The 27009-nt window shown below is 52.3% G+C and overlaps 1 protein-coding gene across 1 annotated transcript in view; it reads right to left on the minus strand.

The window, feature by feature from the left end:
- fam120c (family with sequence similarity 120C) overlaps positions 1-27009 on the minus strand; it is a 43716-nt gene that overhangs the window by 3718 nt on the left and 12989 nt on the right. The window contains exons 2-15 of the mRNA XM_055630178.1: positions 26149-26395; positions 24100-24182; positions 20859-20987; positions 17500-17602; positions 15098-15174; positions 13590-13931; positions 12262-12374; positions 12093-12189; positions 11572-11805; positions 9804-9975; positions 7570-7819; positions 5031-5145; positions 2579-2788; positions 1520-1721 (exon numbers count right to left, since the gene is read on the minus strand). Of these exons, the coding sequence (XP_055486153.1) occupies positions 1520-1721; positions 2579-2788; positions 5031-5145; positions 7570-7819; positions 9804-9975; positions 11572-11805; positions 12093-12189; positions 12262-12374; positions 13590-13931; positions 15098-15174; positions 17500-17602; positions 20859-20987; positions 24100-24182; positions 26149-26395 (2374 nt within the window). The remainder of the gene's footprint in view (positions 1-1519; positions 1722-2578; positions 2789-5030; positions 5146-7569; positions 7820-9803; positions 9976-11571; positions 11806-12092; positions 12190-12261; positions 12375-13589; positions 13932-15097; positions 15175-17499; positions 17603-20858; positions 20988-24099; positions 24183-26148; positions 26396-27009) is intronic.

Below are 27009 nucleotides of genomic sequence, written 5' to 3' on the forward strand. Positions count from 1 at the left end.
CCCACCACTGTATGGAAAAGCCACCCCTCAGATTCCTTTTCAATCTTTCCCCCTTCACCTTAAAGGGTTCTTTTTATCGAGTCCACACACAAGATTAGAAGCTGTTCAGCCAGAGCTGAACGCACTTCTCGGCATCTGCATACAATGGTCGGCCTTGTCGCTCCTTGTACGTGGTGGTAAACATTTAAAATGCCCGGTCAGCAAAGGACATTACCCACAGCTACCTCGACTACCGACCTCAACTGCACTACAAGGTCAAAAGTATCGATTTTCTCCACCCCAATCAATTTTTGACTGCAGAAAAATGTCCAAAACAGGTTGAAAAGTTTTAACGGCCAAACTGAGGCCGCGAGTAGTAACCACTCTGCGGGAACTCCTCTCGACCATGAAGGAGACTCGCCAGAGACCATGTGTGTCGACCATGCTACGAGCGCAGTCTCCTAAACATAGAAAACATAGACAATAGGTGCAGGAGTAGAGGCCATTCGGCCCTTCGAGCCTGCACCATTCGCCATTCAATATGATCATGGCTGATCATCCAACTCAGTATCCTGTACCTGCCTTCTCTCCATACCCCCTGATCCCTTTAGCCACAAGGGCCACATCTAACTCCCTCTTAAATATAGCCAATGAACTGTGTGGCCTCAACTACCTTCTGTGGCAGAGAATTCCACAGATTCGCCACTCTCTGTGTGAAAAATGTTTTCTTCATCTCGGTCCTAAAACATTTCCCCCTTATCCTTAAACTGTGACCCCTTGTCCTGGACTTCCCCAACATCGGGAACAATCTTCCTGCATCTAGCCTGTCCAACACCTTAAGAATTTTGTAAGTTTCTATAAGATCCCCTCTCAATCTTCTAAATTCTAGCGAGTACAAACCAAGTCTATCCAGTCTTTCTTCACTTGAAAGTCCTGCCATCCCAGGAATCAGTCTGGTGAACCTTCTCTGCACTCCCTCTATGGCAATAATGTCCTTCCTCAGATTTGGAGACCAAAATGCACGCAATACTCCAGGTGTGGTCTCACCAAGACCCTGTACAACTGCAGTTAGAACCTCCCTGCTCCTAGAATCAAATCCTCTATGGCAAGAAGGTCTTTCCTCAGGTTAGGAGACCAACACTGTACACAATACTCCAGGTGTGGTCTCATCAAGACCCTGTACAACTGCAGTAGAACCTCCCTGCTCCTAGACTCAAATCCTCTATGGCAAGAATGTCCTTCCTCAGATTAGGAGATCAAAACTGTACGCAATACTCCAGGTGTGGTCTCACCAAGACCATGTACAACTGCAGTAGAACCTCCCGGCTCCTAGACTCAAATCCTTTTGATACGAATCAAATCCTTTTGCTATGAAGTCATAAACTCGGCAATATGGTCGCCTTAGTGGGACTGGCCCTCAACTGGCCACGGGTTTCGGAACAGCAGGTGGGGAGGGAGAGGACAGCGTGCTAGCCCGGCAGGGTGTGTAAACGGCCATCCTGCCCTCTCGTAGCCCCCCCCCCCCCCCGCGAGGACTCACCGGCGAAGCTGCGCCCCCTGGCCTGAGGGGGCGGCATGGGCCCGAAGGAGCGTCCGTACATGGGCATGGGGTAGAAGGGCGCCATCATGGGGGGCACGAAGGCCGGCGGGGGCATGGAGTGCGGCATCATGGGCTGGCGGCTCAGGTTCAGCCCCTCCAGGATGCTCTGCCTCATCTTCTCCACCTTGGCCACCTGCTCAGCCTGGGGGGGGGGGGGGGGGGGGGGGGGGGGGGAGGGGGAGAGAGGGGACAAGGGAGAGAGGGGAAGAAGGAGAGACAGTCATAAAGTCCTACATACAGCGTGGAAACAGGCCCTTCAGCCCAAAAAAACATGGGAGGGAGAGACACAGGGAGAGGGTTGGGGGGAGAGGGAGGGGAAGGGGAGGAAAGGGGATGGAGGGAGAGGGAGGGAGAGGGAAGGAGGGGAAAGATAGAGAGGGGGAAAGGGATAGAGTGGGAGAGGGAAAAGAGAGAGGGAGAGAGACGGATAGTGGAAGGGGAGAGAGACGGGGAGAGAGCGTGGAGGGGATGAGGGAAAGAGAGAAAAAGAGATAAAGAAGAGAGGAAAACAGAGAGGAAGAGAGGGAGAGAGAGAGGGAGGGAGGGCAGGAGGGAGGGCAGGAGAGAGGGCAGGAGAGAGGGCAGGAGAGAGGGAAGGAGAGAGGGAAGGAGAGAGGGGGAGAGGAGAGAGGGAAGGAGAGAGGGAAGGAGAGAGGGAAGGAGAGAGGGAAGGAGAGAGAGGGAACGAAAGAGAGGAGAGAGAAAGATAGAGGGGAAAAGAGGGAGAGAAGGAGAGAGTGAGAGGAAGGAGAGAGAGGAGAGAGGGAAGGAGAGAGAGGGAAGGAGAGAGGGTAGGAGAGAGGGAAGGAGAGAGGGAAGGAGAGAGGGAGGGAGAGAGGGAGAGGGGAGGAGAGAGGGAGAGGGGAGAGAGGGAGAGAAAGAGAGAGGGAGAGAGAGAAGGGGGAATGGGAGAAAGGGAGAAAGAGACAGAGGGGGGGAGAGAGAGAGCGGCCGTTGGAGATGGCGATTGAGAGTGAGAGAGGAGGGGTGGCAGCGTACCTGGCCATCGCAGAGGTCTATGAGGGGCACCTTGTCGCGGGTGGCCCGCACCAGCTTGCTGTGGAGGAGTTTGCCATCGAAGTAGATCCAGGGGCAGCAGTGTTCCCAGGGGATGGGTTGCCCGCAGGCGTCGTTGGCAAAGAGGGCCGTGTCCACGCCGCTCATAAACAGGGCCGCCAGCTGGATCCCGCGGGCGTCCAGCTTGTCGATCTGGAACAGCAGGGCGGGCTATCAGCTCCAGTTTTACTCTTGGACAAGCGCTGGGTGGCGCAGCGAGCGGGTGGAGCTGCTGCTGCCTCCTCACAGCACCAGAGACCCTGGTGCCATCCAGAGCACGGGTGCTGCCTGGACGGAGTTTGCACGCTCTCCCTGTGACAGGCATGGGTTTTTCTGTTCTCGCACTCCTAAGACATGCAGGTTTGTGGGTTAATTCTGCAGTTGTACAGGGCCCTGGTGAGACCACACCTGGAGTATTGTGTACAGTTTTGGCCTGTTGGGTATGGGAACTCGCATAACAAGAGGAGTTGAGTACAGGAGCAAAGATGTGGGTTAATTCTGCAGTTGTACAGGGCCCTGGTGAGACCACACCTGGAGTATTGTGTGCAGTTTTGGCCTGTTGGCCTTCATAACAAATTTGCCAAAGGAAGGACATTCTTGCTATTGAGGGAGCCCAGCGTAGGTTCACCAGGTTAATTCCCGGGATGGCGGGACTGTCATATGCTGAGAGAATGGAGCGGCTGGGCTTGTGCGCTCCGGAGTTTAGAAGGATGAGAGGATATCTTATTGAAACATATAAGATTATTAAGGGTTTGGACACGCTTGAGGCAGGAAACATGTTCCTGATGTTGGGGGGGAGGGGGAGGGGGAGTCCAGAACCAGGGGCCACACACAGTTTAAGAATAAGGGGTCAGCCATTTAGAACGGAAACAAGGAAAAACCTTTTCACCCAGAGTCTGGAATTCTCTGCCTCTAGCGTGGCCTGTGGGGGCCGGTTCTCTGGATATTTTCAAGAGAGAGCGCGATAAAGCTCCTAAAGGTCTCACTAGGGCCCTGTACAACTGCAGAAGCACCTCTTTGCTCCTATACTCAACTGCTCCGGTTACATGGGGATATGGGGAGTTGCGAGTCTGTGGAATTCTCTGCCTCAGAGGCCGGTTCTTTGGATACTTTCAAGAGAGAGCTAGATAGGGTTCTTAAAGACGGCGGAGTCAGGGAATATGGGGAGAAGGCAGGAACGGGGTACTGAGTTGGATGATCAGCCATGATCATATAGAAACTTATAGATCTTATAGAAACGTACAAAATTCTTAAGGGGTTGGACAGGCTAGATGCAGGAAGATTGTTCCCGATGTTGGGGAAGTCCAGAACAAGGGGTCTCAGTTTAAGGATAAGGGGGAAATCTTTTAGGACTGAGATGAGAAAAACATTTTTTTTTTAAACACACAGAGAGTGGTGAATCTGTGGAACTCTCTGCCACAGAGGGTAGTTAAGGCCACACAGTTCATTGACTATATTTAAGAGGGAGTTAGATGTGGCCCTACACACTGTGTGTGCTCGCAGATATCTGTGTTGTATGACTGCTTATCAGCACATTGTCCTGTCTGTATGTTGAGCCACGTCAAAGAAGATTTTCTGTTACGACAGACAATAAAGTTTTCTGAATCTGAATCTGAATCAGGGGGTCACAGCTTAAGGATAAGGGGGAAATCCTTTAAAACCGAGATGAGAAGAACTTTTTTCACACAGAGAGTGGTGAATCTCAGGAACTCTCTGCCACAGAGGGTAGTTGAGGCCACAGTTCATTGGCTATATTTAAGAGGGAGTTAGATGTGGCCCTTGTGGCTAAGGGGATCAGGGGGTATGGAGAGAAGGCAGGTACGGGATACTGAGTTGGATGATCAGCCATGATCATATTGAATGGCGAATGGTGCAGGCTCGAAGGGCCGAATGGCCTACTCCTGCACCTAATTTCTATGTTTCTATGTATTTAAGAGGGAGTTAGATGGCAGGTACAGGATACTGAGGTAGATGATCAGCCATGATCATATTGAATGGCGAATGGTGCAGGCTTGAAGGGCCGAATGGCCTCTACTCCTGCACCTATTGTCTATGTTTCTGTTTCTATGAATGGCGGTGCTGGCTCGAAGGGCTGAATGGCCTCTACTCCTGCACCTATTGTCTATGTTTCTGTTTCTATGAATGGCGGTGCAGGCTCGAAGGGCTGAATGGCCTACTCCTGCACCTATTGTCTATGTTTCTGTTTCTATGAATGGCGGTGCAGGCTCGAAGGGCCGAATGGCCTACTCCTGCACCTATTGTCTATTGAGTCGTGACTTAAAGGAGTGGATGGAGGGGGCAGTTCTGATGAGTATTCAAGAGAGAGTTAGATTTAGCTCTACGGGCTAAAGGAATCAGGGGAGGTGGGGAGTCCCAGAGTCCGGGTTGGGCTTACCTTCAGCTCCTGTAGCTGGTCTGGCTCGTACAGCTTGGAAGAGACGGCCTGAGCGAGGAAGGCGTCCAGTTCGTATCTGTGCAAGATGCGGCTTCCCGGCCACTGCATCATGTACCTGCGGGAGGGAGGGAGGGAGGGCGGGTGACAGGTGCGTCACAGAAAGCACATCGATCGATCACGGTCGGGGAGGGGCGTATCACAGCACCGTTTGGGGAACAGCCCCCCTCCCCCCCCCGGAGACCCGCAAGACAGTGCAGCGGATTGTGGACACCATCACACACACACACACACACCAACCTCCCATCCATCAACTTCTGTCAAGGAGAAGCTATACTACACCCTCGTTAGACCTCATTTGGACCCTCGTTAAACCTCATTCAGAGTGTCTCCGAGGATCCTCCAGTGTTTCTACGCAGCGGCGGTGGAAAGCATCTTGTCCGGGAACATTACCATCTGGTTTGGGAATTGCTCTGCCCAGGACAAGAAGGCTCTGCAGAGAGTAGTGTGCGTTCGGCCGAACAAACGCACTATGGGAACTTCATTCGCCCCCCTGCAGGAACTATACAACAGGAGGTGCAACTCCAGAGCAAATAAAATCATGGGAGACCCCTTCCACCCTTGCAACGGACTGTTCCAGCTGCTACGGTCAGGCAAACGCCTCCGTTGCCATGCGGTGAGAACGGAGAGGTTGAGAAGGAGTTTCTTCCCAGAGGCAATTCGGACTGTAAACGCCTATCTCACCAGGGACTAACTCTACTGAACGTTTTTCCTTCCATTATTTATTATGTAAAAGAATATGTGTGTTATGATTGTGTTTATAATTTGTTTGGTTGTTTGGTTGTTTGTCTTTTGCACAAAAGTCAGTGAGCATTGCCACTTTCATTTCACTGCACATCTCGTATGTGTATGTGACAAATAAACTTGACTTGACTTGACTACGCAGTTGCAGCATGGGACCCATACACAAATAAAAACATCGAACGTGTCCAAAGACAGGCAGGCAGCTCGATTTGTTACTAACACCTATGAGGGAGAAGCGAGTGTCACCAAACTTCTGAATTCACTGGTCGTGGTGGAAGGAACCCTCTCCAAGACAGACACAGGTGAAGCTCACCGTTTGACCTTAACGTTTTTACAAAATGTTAAATGGTCAGCTCGACATAGACTACAAGACCTACACCAAACCCAAACCAATTAGGAGCAGACGAGGGCACTCGACTTAATTTGTGACAGATGTGTACAGCAATTCGTTCTTCCCCCGCACAATTAGCGCATGGACTAATCTTCACCCAACTATAGTTACCAAACCAGATGCAACTACATTTAAAGTAGTTCTTTCTTCCCAATAACCCATTCTGGCTTAAGTCCTCCCTTCACCACCTCCAGTTTAAATTCCGTTTGGAATATTTTGGAGGACCAAGAAACCAAGAGACAAGAATCTATCGCCTCCATCTCCATCTCCACCCAGAGAGTTGTGGACATTTGCAGCCCAGACCGTCACGCACACACACACACACACACAAACCAACCTCCCTTCCATCAACCGTATCTACACCTCACTCTGCCCCAACAAGGCCAGCAGCATCATCGCGGACCAGTCACACTCCTCACCCCCTCCCCTCTCCCATCGGGCAAAGAGGCACAGGAGTGTGAAAACGATCGCACACCTCCAGATTCGGGGGCAGTTTCTACCCGACAAAAGTGCTGGAGAAACTCAGCGGGTGCGGCAGCATCTATGGAGCGAAGGAAATAGGCAACGTTTCGGGCCGAAACCCTTCTTCAGACTGATACTTTCAAGAGATGTTATCAATAGACAAAAGGTGCAGGAGTAGGCCATTCGACCCAGCGTTTAAAGATAGTGGAATCAGGGAATAGAAACATAGAAAACAGGTGCAGGAGTAGAGGCCATTCGGCCCTTCGAGCCTGCACCATTCGCCATTCAATATGATCATGGCTGATCATCCAACTGAGTATCCCATCCCTGCCTTCTCTCCATACCCCCTGATCCCTTTAGCCACAAGGGCCACATCTAACTCCCTCTTAAATTATAGCCAATGAACTGTGTGGCCTCAACTACCTTCTGTGGCAGAGAATTCCACAGATTCACCACTCTCTGTGTAAAAAAATGTGTTCCTCATCTCGGTCCTAAAAGATTTCCCTCTTATCCTCAAACTGTGTGACCCCTAGTTCTGGACTTCCCCAACATCGGGAACAATCTTCCTGTATCTAGCCTGTCCAACCCCTTAAGAATTTTGTAAGTTTCTATAAGATCCCCTCTCAATCTTCTAAATTCTAGCGTGTACTTAGAAGATTGAGGGGATCTTATAGAAACTTACAAAACATGAGGGGGGATATGGGGAGAAGGCAGGAACGGGGCACTGATTGGGGATGATCAGCCATGATCACATTGAATGGCGGTGCTGGTTGAACGGGCCTACTCCTGCACCTATTGTCTCGCCATCCCGGGAATTAACCTGGAAGACAGGTGACGTTTCAGGTTGGGACCCCGTCAGCTCGCCATCGCTAGAACGCCTCTCACCGTAAGACACAGCAGAGCAGCAGCAGGTGGGTGGGGACGTTGGCGGGGTTGAGCATGCCGGGGGTGTCGGACTTCATGCAGGCGAGGAAGGCCCGCATGCGGCGGTTCTTGTCCTCCACCGCCTTGCCCAGCCACAGCTTCTTCAGGTTGGGGCAGGTCCACTCGCGGAAGGTCAACGCCGTCACCAGCTCCGGCGTCTGTGGCGACTTGCCCTTGTAGGCCGACCACTCCTTGATGATGACAGGGGGCACTGCGGGGGGGGGGGGGGGGAGAAGAGAGAGGAGAGGGAGGGAAGGGGGAGAGAAGGAAAGGGGGAGAGAGGGAGGGAAGGGGGAGAGAGAGAAAGGGAGGGAGGGAGAGGGAAGGAAAGAGAGGAGGGGGGAGAGAGGGAGGGAGGGGGAGAGGGGAGAGGGGGAGGGAGGGGGGGAGAGGGGGGAGGGGAGGGGGAGAGGGGGAGAAGGGGGGGAGAGGGGGGGAAGGGAGGGGGGGAGAGGGGGGGGGGGAAGGGAGGGGAGAGAGAGGGAGAGGGAGGAAGGGGGGAGAGAGAGGAGGGAAGGGGAGAGAGGGAAAAGGGAGAGGGGAGAGAGGGGGAAGGGGAGGGAGGGAAAGGAGAGGGGGGGGAGGGAGGGGAGAGGGGAAGAAGGGAGGGGAGAGGGGGAAGGGAGGGGGGGGGAAGCAAGGGAGGGGAAGAAGAGAGGGGGGAAGGGAGGGAGAGGGGGAAGGGAAGGGGGAGAAGGGGGAAGGGAGGGGAGAAGGGGGAAGGGAGGGGGAGAAGGGGGAAGGGAGGGGAGAAGGGGGAAGGGAGGGGAGGAAGGAGGGGGTAAGAAGAGAGGGGGAGGGGGAAGGGGGGGGGGAAGGGAGGGGGAAGAAGGGGGAAGGGAGGGGAGAAGGGGGGGAAGAAGGGAGGGGAAGAAGAGAGGGGAAGGGGGAAGGGAGGGGGGAAGAAGGGGGAAGGGGGGGGAAGAGAGGGGGCAAGGGAGGGGGAGAGGGGGGAAGAAGGAGGGGGAGAGGGGGAAGGGAGGGGAGAGGGGGGAAGGGAGGGGGGGGGGAGAGGGGGGGGAGGAAGGGAGGGGGGGGGAAGGGGGGGGGGAAGGGAGGGGGGGGAGAGGGGGGGGGAGAAGGGCAGGGGGGGAGAGGGGGAAGGGAGGGGAGAGGGGAAGGGAGGGGGGAGGGGGGAAGGGAGGGGAGAGGGGGAAGGGAGGGGAGAGGGGGAAGGGGGGGGGGGGAGAGGGGGAAGGGAGGGGAGAGGGGGAAGGGGGGGGAGAGGGGGGAAGGGAGGGGGAAGAGAGGGGAGGGGGGAAGGAGGGGGAGGGAGAGGGGGAAGGGAGGGGAGAGGGGGAAGGAGGGGGGGAGAGGGAGGGAAGGAGAGAGAGAGGGAGAGATAAGGAGAGATATGGAGAGAGAGGGAGGGAGGGGGAGAGAGGGAGGGAGGGAGAGAGGGGGGGGGAGAGGGAGAGGGGAGAGAGGGAGGGAGGGGGGTGAGAGGGAGGGAGGCGAGGGAGACACCCACAAATATAAAGGTTACCTTGCCGTAAAGGAAATTCTAAGTAGTGTTTTAAGAGCGGGAACATGAGCGATGGATAGGGTTGGGCTTTATGGGGACCTGTGCGAGAGAGAGGGAGAGAGAGAGAGAGAGAGAGCGTGATCGAGGGAGAGAGAGAGAGAGAGAGAGAGAGAGATAGAGCGTGATCGAGAGAGAGAGGGAGAGCGTGATCGAGAGAGAGAGCGTGATCAAGAGAGAGACAGAGAGAGAGATACAGCGCGATCGAGAGAGAGATTAAGAGAGAGAGCTCGAGCGAGAGAGGCGGGGAGAATAGGATCTTTCGAGGATTGAAGGATAGCGGGGGGATTGCTGGCAAGCAGTACCCCCCCCCCCCCCCCCCCCCCACCCCCCCACCTCCCCGGAAGAAAAGAGAGGGGGGAAAGAAGAGAGGGGGGGAAAGAAAGAGAGGGGAAGGGGAAAGAAGAGAGGGGGGAAAGAGAGAGGGGGAAAGAAGAAGAGAGGGGGAAAGAGAGAGGGGAAAGAAGAGAGGGGGGAAAAGAAGAGAGGGGGGAACGAAGAAGAGGGGAACGAAGAGAGGGGGGAAAGAAAGAAAGAGAGGGGGGCCTCCCCTGGCCGTGCCGTGCAGGGCAGTCCAATTAATAACGAGGATGGCTACGGGCAGGCAGGCGCGGGCTCCCGCTGTGACCAAGCTCTTGGTGCCGCCCTACTGTGACGGGGAAGGGGAATGTACCTTCTACGGGGAGCCTGCGGCGCATGGCCAGGCGCTCGGCTCGGCGCTGGGCCTCGGACAGGCTGAAGAGCACGCCGTAGATGTACTGGCGGGCCGAGCGGTACAGCAGCGTGGCCGGGGGAAGGTCGTTGTTTGCCTCGTCCTCGATGCACACGGGAAGCTTCAACTCACCCTGGAGAGAGGGAGAGAGGGAGAGAGGGAGGGAGGTGGGAGAGATTCAAGATTCAAGAGACTTTATTGTCATGTGTCCCAGATAGGACAATGACATTCTTGCTTTGCTCCACTGCCTTCTGTGGCAGAGAATTCCACAGACTCACAACTCTCTGGGTGAAAAAGCCTTTCCTCATCTTCGTTCCAAATGGCCGACCCCTTATTCTCAAACTGTGGCCCCTGGTTCTGGACTCCTCCAACATTCCTGCCTCTAGCGTGTCCAATCCCTTAATAATCTTATATGTTTCAATAAGATTCCCACTCATCCTTCTAAATTCTAGAGTGTACAAGCCCAGCCGCTCTATTCTTTCAACATATGACAGTCCCGCCATCTGGACTCCACTACATTGGGAACATGTTTCCTGCCTCTAGCGTGTCCAATTCCCTAATGATCTTATACGTTTCTATAAGATCCCCTCTCATCCTTCTAAATTCCAGTGTGTACAAGCCCAGCCGCTCAATTTTTTCAACAGTCCCGCCATCCCGGGAATTAACCTGGTGAGCCTACGCTGCACTCCCTCAATAGCAAGGATGTCCTTCATCAAATTTGGAGACCAGAACTGCACACAATACTCCAGAGATGTGGTCACACCAGGGCCCTGTACAACTGCAGAAGGACCTCTTTGCTCCTATACTCCACTTGTTGTGAAGGCCAACATGCCATTGGCTTTCTTCACTGCCTGCTGTACCTGCATGCTTACTTCCATTGACTGATGAATACGGACCTCCAGATCTCGTTGTACTTCCCCTTTTCCCAACTTGACACCATTTAGATATTAACCTGGTGAACCTACGCTGGGCTCCTACAATAGCAAGGATCGCCTTCCTCAAATTTGGAGACCAAAACTGCACACAATACTCCAGGTGTGGTCTCACTAGGGCCCTGTACAACTGCAGAAGGACCTCTTTGCTCCTATACTCAACTCCTCTTGTTATGAAACATAGAAATTAGGTGCAGGAGTAGGCCATTCGGCCCTTCGAGCCTGCACCGCCATTCAATATGATCATGGCTGATCATCCAACTCAGTATCCTGTACCTGCCTTCTCTCCATACCCCCTGATCCCTTTAGCCACAAGGGCCACATCTAACTCCCTCTTAAATATAGCCAATGAACTGTGTGGCCTCAACTACCTTCTGTGGCAGAGAATTCAGAGATTCACCACTCTCTGTGTGAAAAATGTTTTTCTCATCTCGGTCCTAAAAGATTTCCCCCTTACCCTTAAACTGTGACCCCTTGTTCTGGACTTCCCCAACATGAAGGCCAACATGCCATTCCCTTTCTTCACCGCTTGCTGTACCTGCATGCTTACGTTCATTGACTGATGAACAAGGACCCCCCAGATCCCGGGGGTAGAAGAAGGACCTCTTTGCTCCTATACTCAACTCCTCTTGTTATAAAGGCCAACATGCCATTCCTTTTCTTCACCGCCTGCTGTACCTGCATGCTTACTTTCATTGACTGATGAACAAGGACCCCCAGATCCCGGGGGTGGACCCACTAGGGCCCTGTACAACTGCAGAAGGACCTCGCAGCCGGGAATCGGTGGCGTCACTTACCATGGTGAGGACCTGGTAGATGTAGGGGTACATGAGGCCCTTCCTGTGGCGGTGGTCAGCCACCCGCAGTACCTCGGGGGCCACCAGGGGCAGCGGCGGGGTGGTGATGTCCATGTGGTTCCTGGTCTGCATGGAGAGCAGGGAGGGGATGTGGGCGGTGGGGTTGAAGGCAGGGGCAGGCAGGCCGTCCCGACACGAAGGCTGCTCGCTCCCAGGCTTGGCGTCCGGCGGTCCCTGCGGGAAAAAGGGAAGCGCGCAGTTAATCGACACCGCGAGAGACGGCATTCACACATTATAATTTAGAAACATAGAAAATAGGTGCAGGAGTAGAGGCCATTCGGCCCTTCGAGCCTGCACCATTCGCCATTCAATATGATCATGGCTGATCATCCAACTTGGTATCCTGTACCTATGGCGTACTGAGTTGTGAGTCTGTGGAATTCTCTGTGCGGAGTGGGGCGGGCGGGGGGAGTCAGGCAGTGCGGAGGGGGGGGGGGGGGGGGTGAAGTCAGGCACGTTACCTCTGGGCCGCTTTTATCGGGGCTTCTGCTCTGACCCCCGGCTGGGCCGCTGCCATCCCACATCGCCTTGTGTTGAGGGGGCTTCCCGGCGAGATGGCTGGAAAAGAAACACAGGCAGTCCGTTCAGTCCCGACAAGCCAAGCTCGGCGACGTCTCTCCCCCTTCGCACCAAGCCACTGTCGGGAGCGCAGGATAGCTTTGGACTTTAGAGAAACACAGGTGTGGAAACAGGACCTGCGGCTCACCGAGACCGTCAACCAACTCCGGCCCGCACCGCAGATCCTGAAAGTGTGCAACAACAGGCTACCAGCCCGCACACTAGTTACCATCCTGAAAGTTGAGCATGCAGGTAAAGAGGTCATTCTGCAGGTACAGTGCCCTGGTGAGACCACACCTGGAGTATTGTGTGCAGTTTTGGCCTGTTGGCCTTCATAACAAGAAGAGTTGAGTATAGGAGCAAAGAGGTCCTTCTGCAGTTGTACAGGGCCCTGGTGAGACCACACCTGGAGTATTGTATGCAGTTTTGGCCTGTTGGCCTTCCTAACAAGAGGAGTTGAGTACAGGAGCAAATAGGTCCTTCTGCAGTTGTACAGGGCCCTGGTGAGACCACACCTGGAGTATTGTGTGTAGTTTTGGTCCCCAAATTTGAGGAAGGACATTCTTGCTATTGAGGGAGCCCAGCGTAGGTTCACCAGGTTAATTCCCGGGATGGCGGGACTGTCATATGCTGAGGGAATGGAGCGGCTGGGCTTGCACACTCTGGAGTTTAGAAGGATGAGAGGGAATCTCATTGAAACATGTAAGATCGTTAAGGGTTTGGAGGCTGGAAACATGTACCCGATGTTGGGGGAGTCCAGAACCAGGGGCCACACATAGTTTAAGAATAAGGGGTCGGCCATTTAGAACGGAGGCGAGGAAACACTTTTTCACCCAGAGAGCTGTGAGTCTGTGGAATTCTCTGCCTCAGAGGGCAGTGGAGGCCGGTTCTCTGGATACTTTCAAGATAGAGCTGGATTGGTCAAGTCAAGTTTATTTGTCACATACACATATGAGATGTGCAGTGAAATGAAAGTGGCAATGCTCACGGACTTTTGTGCAAAAGACAAACAACAAAACAACCAAACAAATTATAAACACAATCATAACACACATATTCTTTTACATAATAAAGATGTTGAAGATAGCAGAGTCAGGAGATATGGGGAGAAGGCAGGAACGGGGGCGCTGATTGTGGATGATCAGCCATGATCACAGTGAGGGGCGGTGCTGGCTCGAAGGGCTGAATGGCCTACTCCTGCACCTATTGTCTATTGATAGTGTTAATGTGCGGGGATCGCTAGTCGGTGCGGACTTGGCGGTCTGTTGTTTTGAGCTGTATCTCTCAACGAAAGTAAATTCATTGAAGGTAGACGAAAATGCTGGAGAAACTCAGCGGGTGTGGCAGTATCGAAGGAAATAGACGCGGTTTCAGGTGGAGATTGAACGGCGACTACTCACTTGGCTGCATTGCTGCCGCTCTGTCCGTCCGCGTCGGAGGAAAGACGAGGAGTTGTGGAGAGATGACGCCGCTGGTTCTTTGGCCTGGCCGTGGTTGGCGATCCTGCCCACCGCCGCCGCCTGTGGAGCTGGAGGAGGAGGAGGAGGGGGCGGCGGCTGGAGCTGGGTGGGCACGGACCAGTCGCCGAAGGGCTTGCAGGGCCGCTGGAGGTGCCCGTCGTGCTTGGCGGGGCCATGGTCGAAGGGAGGGCCGTGCGGCGGGTGGTGGCCCTGGGAGCCGGGGAAGACCGGGCCTGGCGGGAAGGGCGGGTACGGCAACTTCTGCATCATCGGCGGCGGAAACTTGATCGAGAGGAGAGACGGAGAGAGAGGTCAGCTGGCAAACTCACGCACCAACTCAGACATAGACAATAGACAATAGGTGCAGGAGTAGGCCATTCGGCCCTTCAAGCCGGCACCACCATTCAATGCGATCAGGGCTGATCATCCCCAATCAGTACACCCGTTCCTGCCTTCTCCCCATATCCCCTGACTCCGCTATCTTTAAGAGCCCTATCTAACTCTCTCTTGAAAGCATCCAGAGAACCGGCCTCCACCGCCCTCCGAGGCAGAGAATTCCACAGACTCACAACTCTCTGGGTGAAAAACTGTTTCCTCATCTCCGTTCTAAATGGCCGACCCCTTATTCTTAAACTGTGTGTGTGGCTCCTGGTTCTGAGTGTGGCCCCAACATCGGGAACATGTTTCCTACCTCTAGCGTGTCCAACCCCTTAATATGGTTCAATATAATCCCCTCTCATCCTTCTAAACTCCAGTGTGTACAAGCCCAGCCGCTCCATTCTCTCAGCATATGACAGTCCCGCCATCCCGGGAATTAACCTGGTGAACCTACGCTGGGCTCCCTCAATAGCAAGAATGTCCTTCCTCAGATTTGGAGACCAAAACTGCACACAATACTCCAGGTGTGGTCTCACTAGGGCCCTGTACAACTGCAGAAGGTCCTCTTTGTTTCAATAAGATCCCTTCTCATCCTTCTAAACTCCAGAGTATACATTCAATAGACATCTACCTCCTCCCCCAAGTCCCACGCTCTAATGACTAGACTCTTGTACAGTACAGCACACGATCAGGCCCTTCGGCCCACAATGTTCGTGCCGCACCTGAAGTTGTTTAACCAATAGAACCTGGTACAGTACAGGAGCAGGCCCTTCGGCCCACCATGACTGTGCGGGCATTGTGCAAAGTTGAACTAATGGGTGCATGGAACAGTATCGCTCCTGATCAGACCCTTTGGCTGGACAGGATGCGAAGTTGAACTAATCGCGATCCATATCCCTCCCACATCCATCTAAAAGACTCTTAAACGCCACCTTTGTATCTGCCTCCACCTCCACCCTATCCCAGACGCCCAACACCCTCTGTAAAAAAATAAACAAGTCTTCTCCTCTCTAAGCAAACCCCTCGCAGCAATGTCTTCCCTCTCCACCCCCTGTGGCTCGCCAACTTACCAGAGGCTTGGGCTGAGAGATGGCTGGCATGTGCGTGGCAGCATAAGGTGGCATCCCGAAATGGCCAGGCCCGAAACCTGGAAGAGGAACCACAGCATTACGCCCATCACCTACCAACGGTGGCCCAGGGCCGGCACGGTGGCGCAGCGGTTGAGTTGCCAGAGGCCCGTACAGCGGGCCACCCCGACAGCGGAGTTTGTACGTTCTCTCTGCGACTGTGTGGGTTTTCTCTGGGTGCTCCGGTTTCATCGAGTCCGATTGGCCCAATTTGCCCACACAGACCAACATGTCCCATCTATACGAGCCACTAGTTCCTCCCACATGTGTCAGATAGAACTGCAGACGCTGGATTAAATCGAAGGTAGACATAAAATGCTGGAGTAACTCAGCGGGTGAGGCAGCATCTCTGGAGAGAAGGAATGGGCGACCTGAAACCTGAAACGCGACCCATTCTGTCTCTCCAGCGACGTTGCCTCACCTGCTGAGTTTCTGCAGCATTTTGTGTCTACCCTGGGTGGGTCTGGTTAATCAGCTTCTGCAAATGGCGGCCGTTTCGAAACTGCAAGCCGCTGGGAGCGTTCTTCCGAAGCCGGAGTTCCATCAGCGAGAGGGCCGGAAACATCGGCGACTGCGGAGGCCTCAAATAGGCCCCGGCCACGGGTGAACATGGAACATGGAGGAAGTGGACTGAACTATGCTGCCTTCCCTCACAGTGGGAAACGTTGTGTTTAACATTAAATTCCATAATGTTGTGTGTATTTTATTTGTGTGCTGCAATGGCAACTCAAATTTCACTACACCAATTGGTGTATGTGACAATAAATGTCCTTTGTGTGTAGGGAGTGGATAAGTGGGATAACATAGAACTAGTGTGAACGGGTGATCGATGGTCAGCATGGGCCACCGGGCCCGTTTCAAGACAATAGACGCAGGATTAGGCCATTTGGCCCTTCGAGCCAGCACCGCCATTCAATGTGATCATGGCTGATCATCCCCAGTAAGTACCCCGTTCCTGCCTTCTTCCCATATCCCTTGACTCCACTATCTTTAAGAGCCCTATCTAGCTCTCTCTTGTAAGGCAGTGAAGAAAGCGAATGGTATGTTGGCTTTCATAGCAAGAGGATTTGAGTCTAGGAGCAGGGAGGTTCTACTGCAGTTGTACAGGGTCTTGGTGAGACCACACCTGGAGTATTGCGTACAGTTTTGGTCTCCAAATCTGAGGAAGGACATTATTGCCATAGAGGGAGTGCAGAGACGGTTCACCAGACTGATTCCTGGGATGTCAGGACTGTCTTATGAAGAAAGACTGGTTAGACTTGGTTTATACTCTCTAGAATTTAGGAGATTGAGAGGGGATCTTATAGAAACTTACAAAATTCTTAAGGGGTTGGACAGGCTAGATGCAGGAAGATTGCTCCCGATGTTGGGGAAGTCCAGGACAAGGGGTCACAGCTTATGGATAAGGGGGAAATCCTTTAAAACCGAGATGAGAAGAACTTTTTTTCACACAGAGAGTGGTGAATCTCTGGAACTCTCTGCCGCAGAGGGTAGTCGAGGCCAGTTCATTGGCTATATTTAAGAGGGAGTTAGATGTGGCCCTTGTGGCTAAGGGGATCAGAGGGTATTGGAGAGAAGGCAGGTACGGGATACTGAGTTGGATGATCAGCCATGATCATATTGAATGGCGAATGGTGCAGGCTCGAAGGGCCAAATGGCCTACTCCTGCATCTAATTGCTATGTTTCTATGTAAGCATCGAGAGAACCGGCCTCCACCGCCCTCTTAGGCAGAGAATTCCACAGACTCACAACTCTCTGGGTGGAAAAGTGTTTCCTCATCCCCGTTCTAAATGGCCGATTCCTTATTCCTAAACTGCCTCTAGCGTGTCCGAACCCTTAATAATCTTATACGTTTCAATTAGATCCCCTCTCATCCCTAAATTCCAGTGTATACAAGCCCAGCCGCTGCATTCCTTCATCATATGACAGTCCCGCCATCCCGGGAATTAACCTGGCGAACCTACGCTGCACTCCCTCAACATCGGGGACATGTTTCCTGCCTTCTTCCTGGACAAACTAAAGGCAGCCAATGCGGCTCTGAGATTAGTGGCTGAATTCAATGTTCATGCCCCCAGGATGCAGACTCCCCAAGCGGAATACGAGGTGCTGTTCCTCCAATTTCCAGTGTTGCTCGCTCTGGCCATGGAGGAGACCCAGGACAGAGAGGTCGGTTACGGAGTGGGAGGGGGAGTTGAAGTGCTGAGCCACCGGGAGGTAAGGTTGGTTATTGCGGACCCAGCGGAGGTGTTCGGCGAAACGATCGCCCAACCTCCGCTTCCTCTCACCGATATAGATCTGCTGACATCTAGAGCAACGTTTCGGACCGATGTTGGAGAATCCTTACCGAGGAAGGGTGCCGGTCCGAGAGGAAGAGGTCTCGGCTTGCTTGCAGTTGCGTAGTATTCCACGGCCCTCTTGAACCGTTCAATTTTGTCTTCCGTCCTAGACTAGATTGATAAAGAAAGTAAGAACGGTGACAAAGCTCGCAGAATGAGCGCTGGGCAGGGGCTGGATCTGACGGCAGTGATGGGACAGCGGGCAATGGGGCATTCAATAGACAATAGATGCAGGAGTAGAGGCCAGTCGGCCCTTCCAGCCAGCACCGCCATTCACTGTGATCATCCACAATCAGTACCCCGTTGCTGCCTTCTCCCCTGACTCCGCTATCTTTAAGAGCCCTATCTAGCTCTCTCTTGAAAGCATCCAGAGAGGAAATCACATATAAGATTATTAAGGGTTTGGACACGCTTGAGGCAGGAAATGTTGGGGGAGTCCAGAACCAGGGGCCACACACACACACACACACACACACACACACACACACACAGTTTAAGAATAAGGGGTCGGCCATTTAGAACGGAGATGAGGAAACACTTTTTCACCCAGAGAGTTGTGAGTCTGTGGAATTCTAAATGGCCGACCCCTTATTCTTAAACTGTGTGTGTGTGTGTGGCCCCTGGTTCTGGACTCCCCCAACATCGGGAACATGTTTCCTGCCTCAAGCGTGTCCAAGCCCTTAATAATCTTATATGTTTCAATGTGATTCCCTCTCATCCTTCTAAACTCCAGAGTGTACAAGACCAGCCGCTCCATTCTCTCGGTGAACCTACGCTGCACTCCCTCAATAGCAAGGATGTCCTTCCTCAAATTTGGAGACCAAAGCTGCACACACTCAGTACAGAGGCGGACCCCCAGGCTGGAGTCCTGTGCCTCACCGCCCGCATGCGCTTGGGCTGCACAGAGGCGATGAGGGTAGAGCCACAGCCACATGCGTTCTGGTGACCCAGGTTCAATCCCAGTCTCCGGGTGCAGTATTCCCCCCTCTCCCCCCTCCACGCCACGAGTTAGCCTGCACATGTTCACCTGAGCCTGCTCATAGAAACATAGAAAATAGCTGCAGGAGTAGAGGCCATTCGGCCCTTCGAGCCTGCACCATTCGCCATTCAATATGATCTTGGCTGATCATCCAACTCAGTATCCCATCCCTGCCTTCTCTCCATACCCCCTGATCCCTTTAGCCACAAGGGCCACATCTAACTCCCTCTTAAATATAGCCATTGAACTGGCCTCAACTAACTTCTGTGGCAGAGAATTCCACAGATTCACCACTCTATGTGTAAAAAATGAGTTTCTCATCTCGGTCCTAAAAGACTTCCCTCTTATCCCTAAACTGTGACCCTTAGTTCTGGACTTCCCCAACATCGGGAATAATCTTGCTGCATCTAGCTTGTCCAACCCCTTAAGTGTTCATATGCGGGGATCGCTGGTCGGAGAGGAGTCGATGGGCCAAAGGGCCTACTTGTAAGTTTCTATCAGATCCCCCCTCAATCTTCTAAATTCTAGCGAGTACAAGCCGAGTCTATCCAGTCTTTCTTCATATGAAAGTCCTGCCATCCCAGGAATCAGTCTGGTGAACCTTCTCTGTACTCCCTCGAGGGCAAGAATGTCTTTCCTCAGATTAGGAGACCAAAACTGTACGCAATACTCCAGGTGTGGTCTCACCAAGACCCTGTACAACTGTACGCATGAGTTAGCCTGCGAGGGGTAGCGTGTTAGCCTATCTATGGTAGCGTGCGTGCAAGTTAACCTGCGGGTGGTAGCGTGTTAGCCTATGTATGGTGGTGCATGTTCATGTGTTAACCTGCACATGGTAGCGTGTTAGCCTAAAGGGCCTGTCCCACCTACGCAACTTTTTCAGCGACTGCCGGCACCCGTCACAGTCGCAGCAGGTGGCTGAAAAATGCTGAAAATCCAACGGCGACCAGAAAATGGTACGACTCTTTGGGCAACTACTCATGACCATTCAGGCTTACTACCCATGTTGCTCTCCACAAACGTGGGACAATTTACAGAAGCCAATCAACCTGCAAGTCTTTGGAGTGAGGGAGGAAACCTGGAGTGTGTACGAAGGGGGAGAAGGGGGTTCGTGGTATCAGAGCACGAGGTGTACTTAATTTAGAGGTACAGCGTGGAAACAGGCCCACTGAGTCCATGCTGATTATCAATCCCACTCGCTCTCTGTTATCCCACTTTCTAGGGTCTCGACCCGAAACGTCGTTTATTTCCTTCGCTCCATGGTGGCCGCCTTCACCCGCTGAGTTTCTCCAGCGTTTTTGTCTACCTTCCACTTTCACACCCACCCCTTCACTCATAGGCCAATTCAGTAGGCGGCGCGACTCTCGTCAGCAGCGGCCTCTGCAGCCCGTCTGCGTTTTTATTATTTTTTGTCTATCTTTTTATGTAGTTTTTGTTATTTTTTGTTGGGGTGTGTGTGTGGGGGGGTGGGAGGGAGGGGGTAACTTTTAAATCTCTCCCTGTACGGGAGACCCGACCTTTTCTTTGTCGGGTCTCCGTTGTCGTTGGAGCTGCAACGAGGAGCGGCCTCCAACAGGAAGACCGGGGGCTCTGGTGCGGACGACTCACCTCACCGTCGCGGAGCTGGCCGAGTCCGGAGCGGGTGGAGCGGTGGTGGAGCGCTGCTGCGGCCCAACCTCCGGAGATTCGGAGGCTGCAACTGCGGGTCTGGCGGACGGCGGCACCGGGAGCCCGCGGGTCCCTGGAGGGAGACCGCTTTTCAGGGCTCCCGCAACGGCGACTTCTCCCGCCCGAGTTGCGGGGTCGAAGAGCTCCTGGAGCGGGGCCTTACATCACCGCCCCGCGCGGCTTGGAATGACCGCGGGACTCTGCGAGCTCACGCCGGGGGCTCTAACATCAAGAACCCGGTGTGCGACCTCGCTCCACCCGGCGTGGCTTTAATGGCCGCGGGACAATCGCCATCGCCAGCCGGGGGCTTTGACTTTGACTCTGACATCGGGGGGGGGGGGGGGGGGCGGGGGAGGGAGATAAGTTTTTCTGGCCTTCCATCACAGCAATGTGATGGACGTTTATGTAAATTATGTTGTGTCTCGGGTCTATTTGTTTGTAATGTATGGCTGCAGAAACGGCATTTCGTTTGGATCTCAAGGGGTCCAAATGACAAATAAATTGAATTGAATTGAATTAATCGACAAACCTGCACGTGTTTGGGACGCGGGAGGGGACCAGAGTACCTGGAGGAAACCCACAAGGTCACGGGGACACGCACAGAGACAGACAGAACCCGGGCCTCTGGCGCCGCGAGGCAAACCAGAGAGGGTTTTTGCCAGACAGCGCTGTGGAAGATGCCGCCGAGCCCGAGCCTCCGGTGCTGCGGCTACTACTGACCCGAGAGTGTTTGAAGACGTCCTTGGCCACGGCGTCGAGATTGCGGACGTCGGGGACGCTGCTGACGTAGAGGGCGACGGCTTTGATCACCACGTCGCAGGGCGGCAGCACCAGCTGGTGGGCTCGGACCTGCAAACAGTGGGGAGAGAGGAACATAGTGACAGTCAGAGCAGACCCGTCCCCACCGGTACTGTACCCCAGTGTTACACACACACACAGACTCCGCTATTTTTAAGAGCCCTATCTAGCTCTCTCTAGTTTCCTGCCTCTAGCGTGTTCAGACCCTTAATAATCTTATGTTTCAATAAGATTCCCTCTCATCCTTCTAAACTCCAGTGTACAAGCCCAGCCGCTCCATTCTCTCAGCATATGACAGTCCAGCATTTTGTGTGTACCCATCCCTATCTCTAGTTTTCCTCCCCACCTAACTCTGTCTGCAGAAGGGTCCTGACATGAAGTCACCCATTCTTTCCCTCCAGAGATGCTGCCTGGCCCACTGAGTTACTCCAGCATTTTGTGTCTATCTTCAGTTTGAACCAAACAAAGCCTGCCCAGTGGGAGGGCAGGATTCATCGGCAGATGGAAGGCGTTAGATGCAAAGGCTAGAGGTAAAATTAGTTCACCCTCGTTGAAAACATTAGCGACGCAGTGGTGCTGGTTCGGGCTAGAAGCTCACTAGCCCTTTGACAGGCCTCGTTTTTGGTCCACAGCCCCCTCTTGGTGCTTGGTTGTCCAAAATATTCCAAATGGAATTTAAACTGGAGGTGGTGACGGGAGGGCTTAAGCCAGAAAGGGTTATTGGGAAGAAAGAGCTACTTTAAATGTAGTTGCATCTGGTTGGGTAACTATAGTTGGGTGGAGATTATTCCATGCTATAATTATGCGGGGGAAGAACGAATTGCTGTACACATCTGTCTTTGTAGCTGGGATCACAAATTGGATCGAATGCCCTCGTCTGCTCCTAATTAGTTTGGGTTTGGTGTAGGTCTTGTAATCTATGTCGAGCTGACCATTTAACATTTTGTAAAAACGTTAAGGTCAAACAGTGAGCTTCACGTCTGTCTTGGAGAGGGTTCCACCCCAGAGAATTCAGAAGTTTGGTGACACTCGCTTCTCTCTCATAGGTGCTAGTAACAAATCGAGCTGCCTGTCTTTGGACACGTTCGATGGAAGAAATGGCAAACCAGGTGGGAGAGACGGTTTAGTCGCCCACTATCCGATCACAGAGCAGGTAAAAGGAAGAAATGATCTAACAATTAAGAAATGCTGGAGTAACTCAGCAGGACAGGCAGCATCTGTGGAGGGAAGGAATGGCTGGCTGCTGGTTACTTGCATTTTGTCCTCCATCTTCGGTTTAAACCAGCATCTGCAGTTCCTTCCTAACAATTGGAGGCTGATGGGATTGTGCCAAGTTTTTTTTTAAACAATTGATGTAAACGCCTTGCTGGTGGCACTGCAGATTTGGTTACTACCGCTCGCGGGAAGGACAGGGAGGCTTGGAAGCGAGACAGACAGGTTGTGCGAGTGTGCAGAGATCTGCCAAGAAGTGCACGGCAGAAAAAGGAGGTCATTCCTTTCTTGGCCGGGAAGGCAGGAGAGTGTAAATTAACCGAACAGTTTGCAGAGCTCTGAGACGTGGTGGGAACAAGATGTCCCGGACACCATTTCTAAAAAGCCAGCAAACAGGTACGGCAATTTGGAAGGATCACAAATCATTATTTATTACAAGGCGATTACTACCAGTAGTAGGGTTTTGTTGCATATATTCAGGGCAGTGGTGTGACATGGACTGGTGAGTAAGGTGAGTAAGGCAAGGCAGCGCCTTTACCACCTCAGGCAGCTGAAGAAATTCAGAGTCCCTCTGAGGATCCTTCAGTGCTTCCACTCTGGGGCTGTAGAAAGCATCTTGTCCGGCAACATCTCAATTTGGTTTGGGGACAGCTCTGCCCAGGACAGGAAGGCTCTGCAGAGTAGTGCGTTCGGCTGAACGCACCATGGGAACTACACTCGCTCTGGATCGACACACCTATACACCAGGAGGTGCAGATCCAGAGCAAGCAGCATAATGGGGGACCCCTACCCCCCCAGAAACGGACTGTTCCAGCTGCAAAGATCAGGCAAGCACCTCCGCTGTCAAACAGAGACGGAGTTTCTTCCCACAGGCCATCAGGACTGTAAACTCTAATCTCACCAGGGACGAATTAACTGTTGTGCTGTGTCTTTTTAAAAAAAATTCCTCTAAAATGTTTGCACAATCCCGCAGGCATTGCCACTTTCATTTCACTGCACATCTTGTACGTGTGTATGTAACAAATAAAGTTGACTTGACAGTATACAGTTCCCTCCATAACGTCTGGGACAAAGACCAACATGCCATTAGCTTTCTTCACTGCCCGCTGTACCTGCATGTTTACTTTCAACTCCGTACAGACTCTACCGCTGCGCTACCCAAAAGCTACCAGACTCCAGATGGTGGGGGGTTACTGCACTGAGAGCAGAGTTTTGTTCGTTAGGTGATATTTTGGGTCGAGTGCCTTCTTCAGAGGTTTCGCTGAAGATAGACACACAATGCTGGAGAAACTCAGCGGGCCAGGCAGCATCGCTGGAGAAGAAGGCGGTGTTTTGGGTCGAGAGCCTTCTTCAGAAGTTTCGCTGAAGATAGACACAATAGACAACAGGTGCAGGAGTAGACCATTCGGCCCTTCGAGCCAGCATCAACATTCAACGTGATCATGACTGATCAACCCCAATCAGTACCCCGTTCCTGCCTTCTCCCCATATCCCCTGACTCCGCTATCTTGAAAAGCCCTATCTAGCTCCCTCTTGAAAGCATCCAGAGAATCGGCCTGCACCGCAGAGAATTCCACAGACTCACCACTCTCTGTGAGAAAAGTGTTTCCTCGTCTCCGTTCTAAATGGCTTACTCCTTATTCTTAAACTGGGTGTGGCCCCTGGTTCTGGACTCCCCCAACACGGGAACATGTTTCCTGCCACAAGCGTGTCCAAGCCCTTAACAATCTTATATGTTTCAATGAGATTCCCTCTCATCCTTCTAAACTCCAGAGTGTACAAGCCCAGCTGCTCCATTTTCTCAGCATATGACAGTCCCGCCATCCCGGGAGTTAACCTCGATACACAATGCCGGAGTAACTCAGCAGGTCAGGCAGCATCGCTGGAGAAAACGAATAGGCGACGTTTCGGATCGAGAGCCTCCTTCAGAGGTTTTGCTGCGTACACTCACCTTCAGAGAGGCGAGTGGGTGGTCGGGACCCAGGAGACTCCAATGGAATGCGGCCAGATCTTCGTCGGGGAGGATGTGGTTACCTGCAGGAGATGAGGGGGAAAGGGATGATGCATCGAACAAATGCCGAATGGAGGGAGACAGAAGTGCCGACCTGCCGAGGAGGAAAGACAGACCCCATAAACCTCACCGACCCGCAAGAGCAAGAGCAAGATCGCGGACCACCCAGGCGCCAAATTGAACTCATTGATAGATACAGCGTGGACACAGGCCCTTCGGCCCACGCCGACCTGCGATCACCCCATGCACTAGCACCATCCCACACACTTGGGCCCACGCCGACCAGCGATCACCCCATGCACTAGCACCATCCCACACACTTGGGACAATTTACACAATTCAAACAAGTTTCCACGTTATCCGAATTTTACACGAGGGCCAATTAACCTACAAATCTACACGTATGTGGAGGGGGGGGGAGAGAATACCACGCGGTCACAGGGAGAACATGCAAACGCCCGAAGTCAGGATGGAACCCGGGTCCCTGGCACTTTATGGCAGCGGGACGGGATTAAAATGGCGTTTTCTCCTGCCTGTCGGAATCGAACTTTCTCAGGCTGTTCAGCTGCTGCAGAAAAATCGTTCCGACTTCCGTTCTCGGAAGTTTTAAAAAAAAAAAATCACGGGACAAATTAATCCCTGGAGTAAAATAAAAAAATCTACTTCTAACGCCGTCAACGGGACGGATCTCACGTAGGGGACAAGACATAAGGCGATTTGTTTAGTATACGTATAAACTTGCTTCTTAGGATGACTTTAATCCAAATTTCATTGGCGAAAATGTGATTTTGGCCCCATGCGAACCGGCAGTGTTTTTCCTGCCGATATGGGGTTCAAATTCACCGCAAACCGCAACGTTCCAATCGATAGCATTCCACAAACACCTCGCAAGATGATTAAAATGCCCATTAATTTACGGGAATTAAACATTAAATTCCTTCCATTTGGCCTATAAATTCATGACAATGAGATTTTAAAATCCTGTTATATTGTGAATTATTGTGTGAATGTTATGTGGACACTTAGGCTATTTAAAAATGTTAACCTTTTCTTAAGAAATGGATAGATGTTTAGATCTAGTAATTGAATTTTGTAATTAGCTACAATGAGGTAACTAACTAATTAGATGCTTTAATTCCAGGTCATCTAAGTAAGATTTGTTTCAGAATGCTTCAATCTATAATAACTGACATTTTTATTCAGTTCTCTTAATTTTTAAGTAAATTATGGGCTTTTGACTGTACCCAATCACAGCTTTTGTGTTAAAAGTCAATGGAAAAGCAATAAGGAACAAGATGCTAAGTTCCGAGTATGAAGTTGGCCATAACCTTTTTAATACTGAAGATGTGAAAGTGAATTAGGTGTCAAATTAAACTTCTAGGGTGTCAGGACTTTCATATGAAGAAAGACTGGATAGATTCGGCTTGTACTCGCTAGAATTTAGAAGATTGAGGGGGGATCTTATAGAAACTTACAAAATTCTTAGGGGGTTGGACAGGCTAGATGCAGGAAGATTGTTCCCAATGTTGGGGAAGTCCAGGACAAGGGGCCACACAGTTTAAGGATAAGGGGGAAATCCTTTAGGACTGAGATGAGAAAAACATTTTTCACACAGAGTGGTGAGTCTCTGGAACTCTCTGCCAAATTCAACTCACAGTTGAGGCCACAGTTCATTGGCTATATTTAAGAGGGAGTTAGATGTGGCCCTTGTGGCTAAAGGGATCAGGGGGTATGGAGAGAAGGCAGGTATAGGATACTGAGTTGGATGATCAGCCATGATCATATTGAATGGCGGTGCAGGCTCGAAAGGCCGAACTCCTGCACCTATTTTCTATGTTTCTTTTTATGCTTTATCTGATGGGATAAATTGCAGACTGGATTTTTTAAAAATCTCAACATTTTGTAACATTGCTACTCTACCAGAAGAGCAGCAGCATTCCCCCCCGCCCCCAGCCCACCTCCACGCTGGCCGAACCGCCGACTACCCACCCAGCAGGGCGGCGAAGATGCTGAAGTGGGCAGGGTTGACGTTCAGCTGCTTGGCCACCTCTTGCATCAGGTACTGGTTGGTGGTGAGGCTCTTGCCGTTCCAGCTCAGCTTGAGGGCGTGTGCGCTGAGGTAGCACTGCACGTTGCACAGGGCGTACTCCGAGTCGGAGGCGATCAGGCCGTGGAAGCCATTCTCGCGGTAGAAGGAGATCACCTCCTGGTGGTGGTCCTCGATGCTCTGGACGACCTGCGGGGGCAGACGGGACACGGAGAAAATAAACAAAAAAAGCCCACGCTGGTTCATGTGATCATGCCTTACAGGAGCAGAATTCATCCAGTCTACTCTTCCATTCAAATATTGGCTGATCCATCTATCTGAACCTACGCTGGGCTCCCTCAATAGCAAGGATGTCCTTCCTCAAATTAGGGGACCAAAACTGTACACAATACTCCAGGTGTGGTCTGACTAGGGCCCTGTACAACTGCAGAAGGACCTCTTTGCTCCTATACTCAACTCCTCTCGCAATGAAGGTCAACAGGCCAAAACTGCACACAATACTCCAGGTGTGGTCTCACCAGGGCCTCTTTGCTCCTATACTCGACTCCTCTTGTTATAAAGGCCAACGTGCCATTCGCTTTCTTCACTGCCTGCTGTACCTGCATGCTTACTTTCATGCTCACTACAGTTAGACTTTAGAGATACAGTGCTGAAACAGGCCCTTCAGCCCAACGGCTCCGTGCTGACCTCGTACACTAGCACTATCCTACATACAAGGGACAATTTACCCACAAGGGCATGTCTTTGGGATGGGGCATGAAACCGGAGAGGTGCAAACTCCGTAGAGGCAGCAGCCCAGGTCA

This window comes from Leucoraja erinacea, unplaced genomic scaffold (genome assembly GCF_028641065.1).
Source record: "Leucoraja erinacea ecotype New England unplaced genomic scaffold, Leri_hhj_1 Leri_264S, whole genome shotgun sequence".
NCBI classification, from domain to species: Eukaryota; Metazoa; Chordata; class Chondrichthyes; order Rajiformes; family Rajidae; genus Leucoraja; species Leucoraja erinaceus.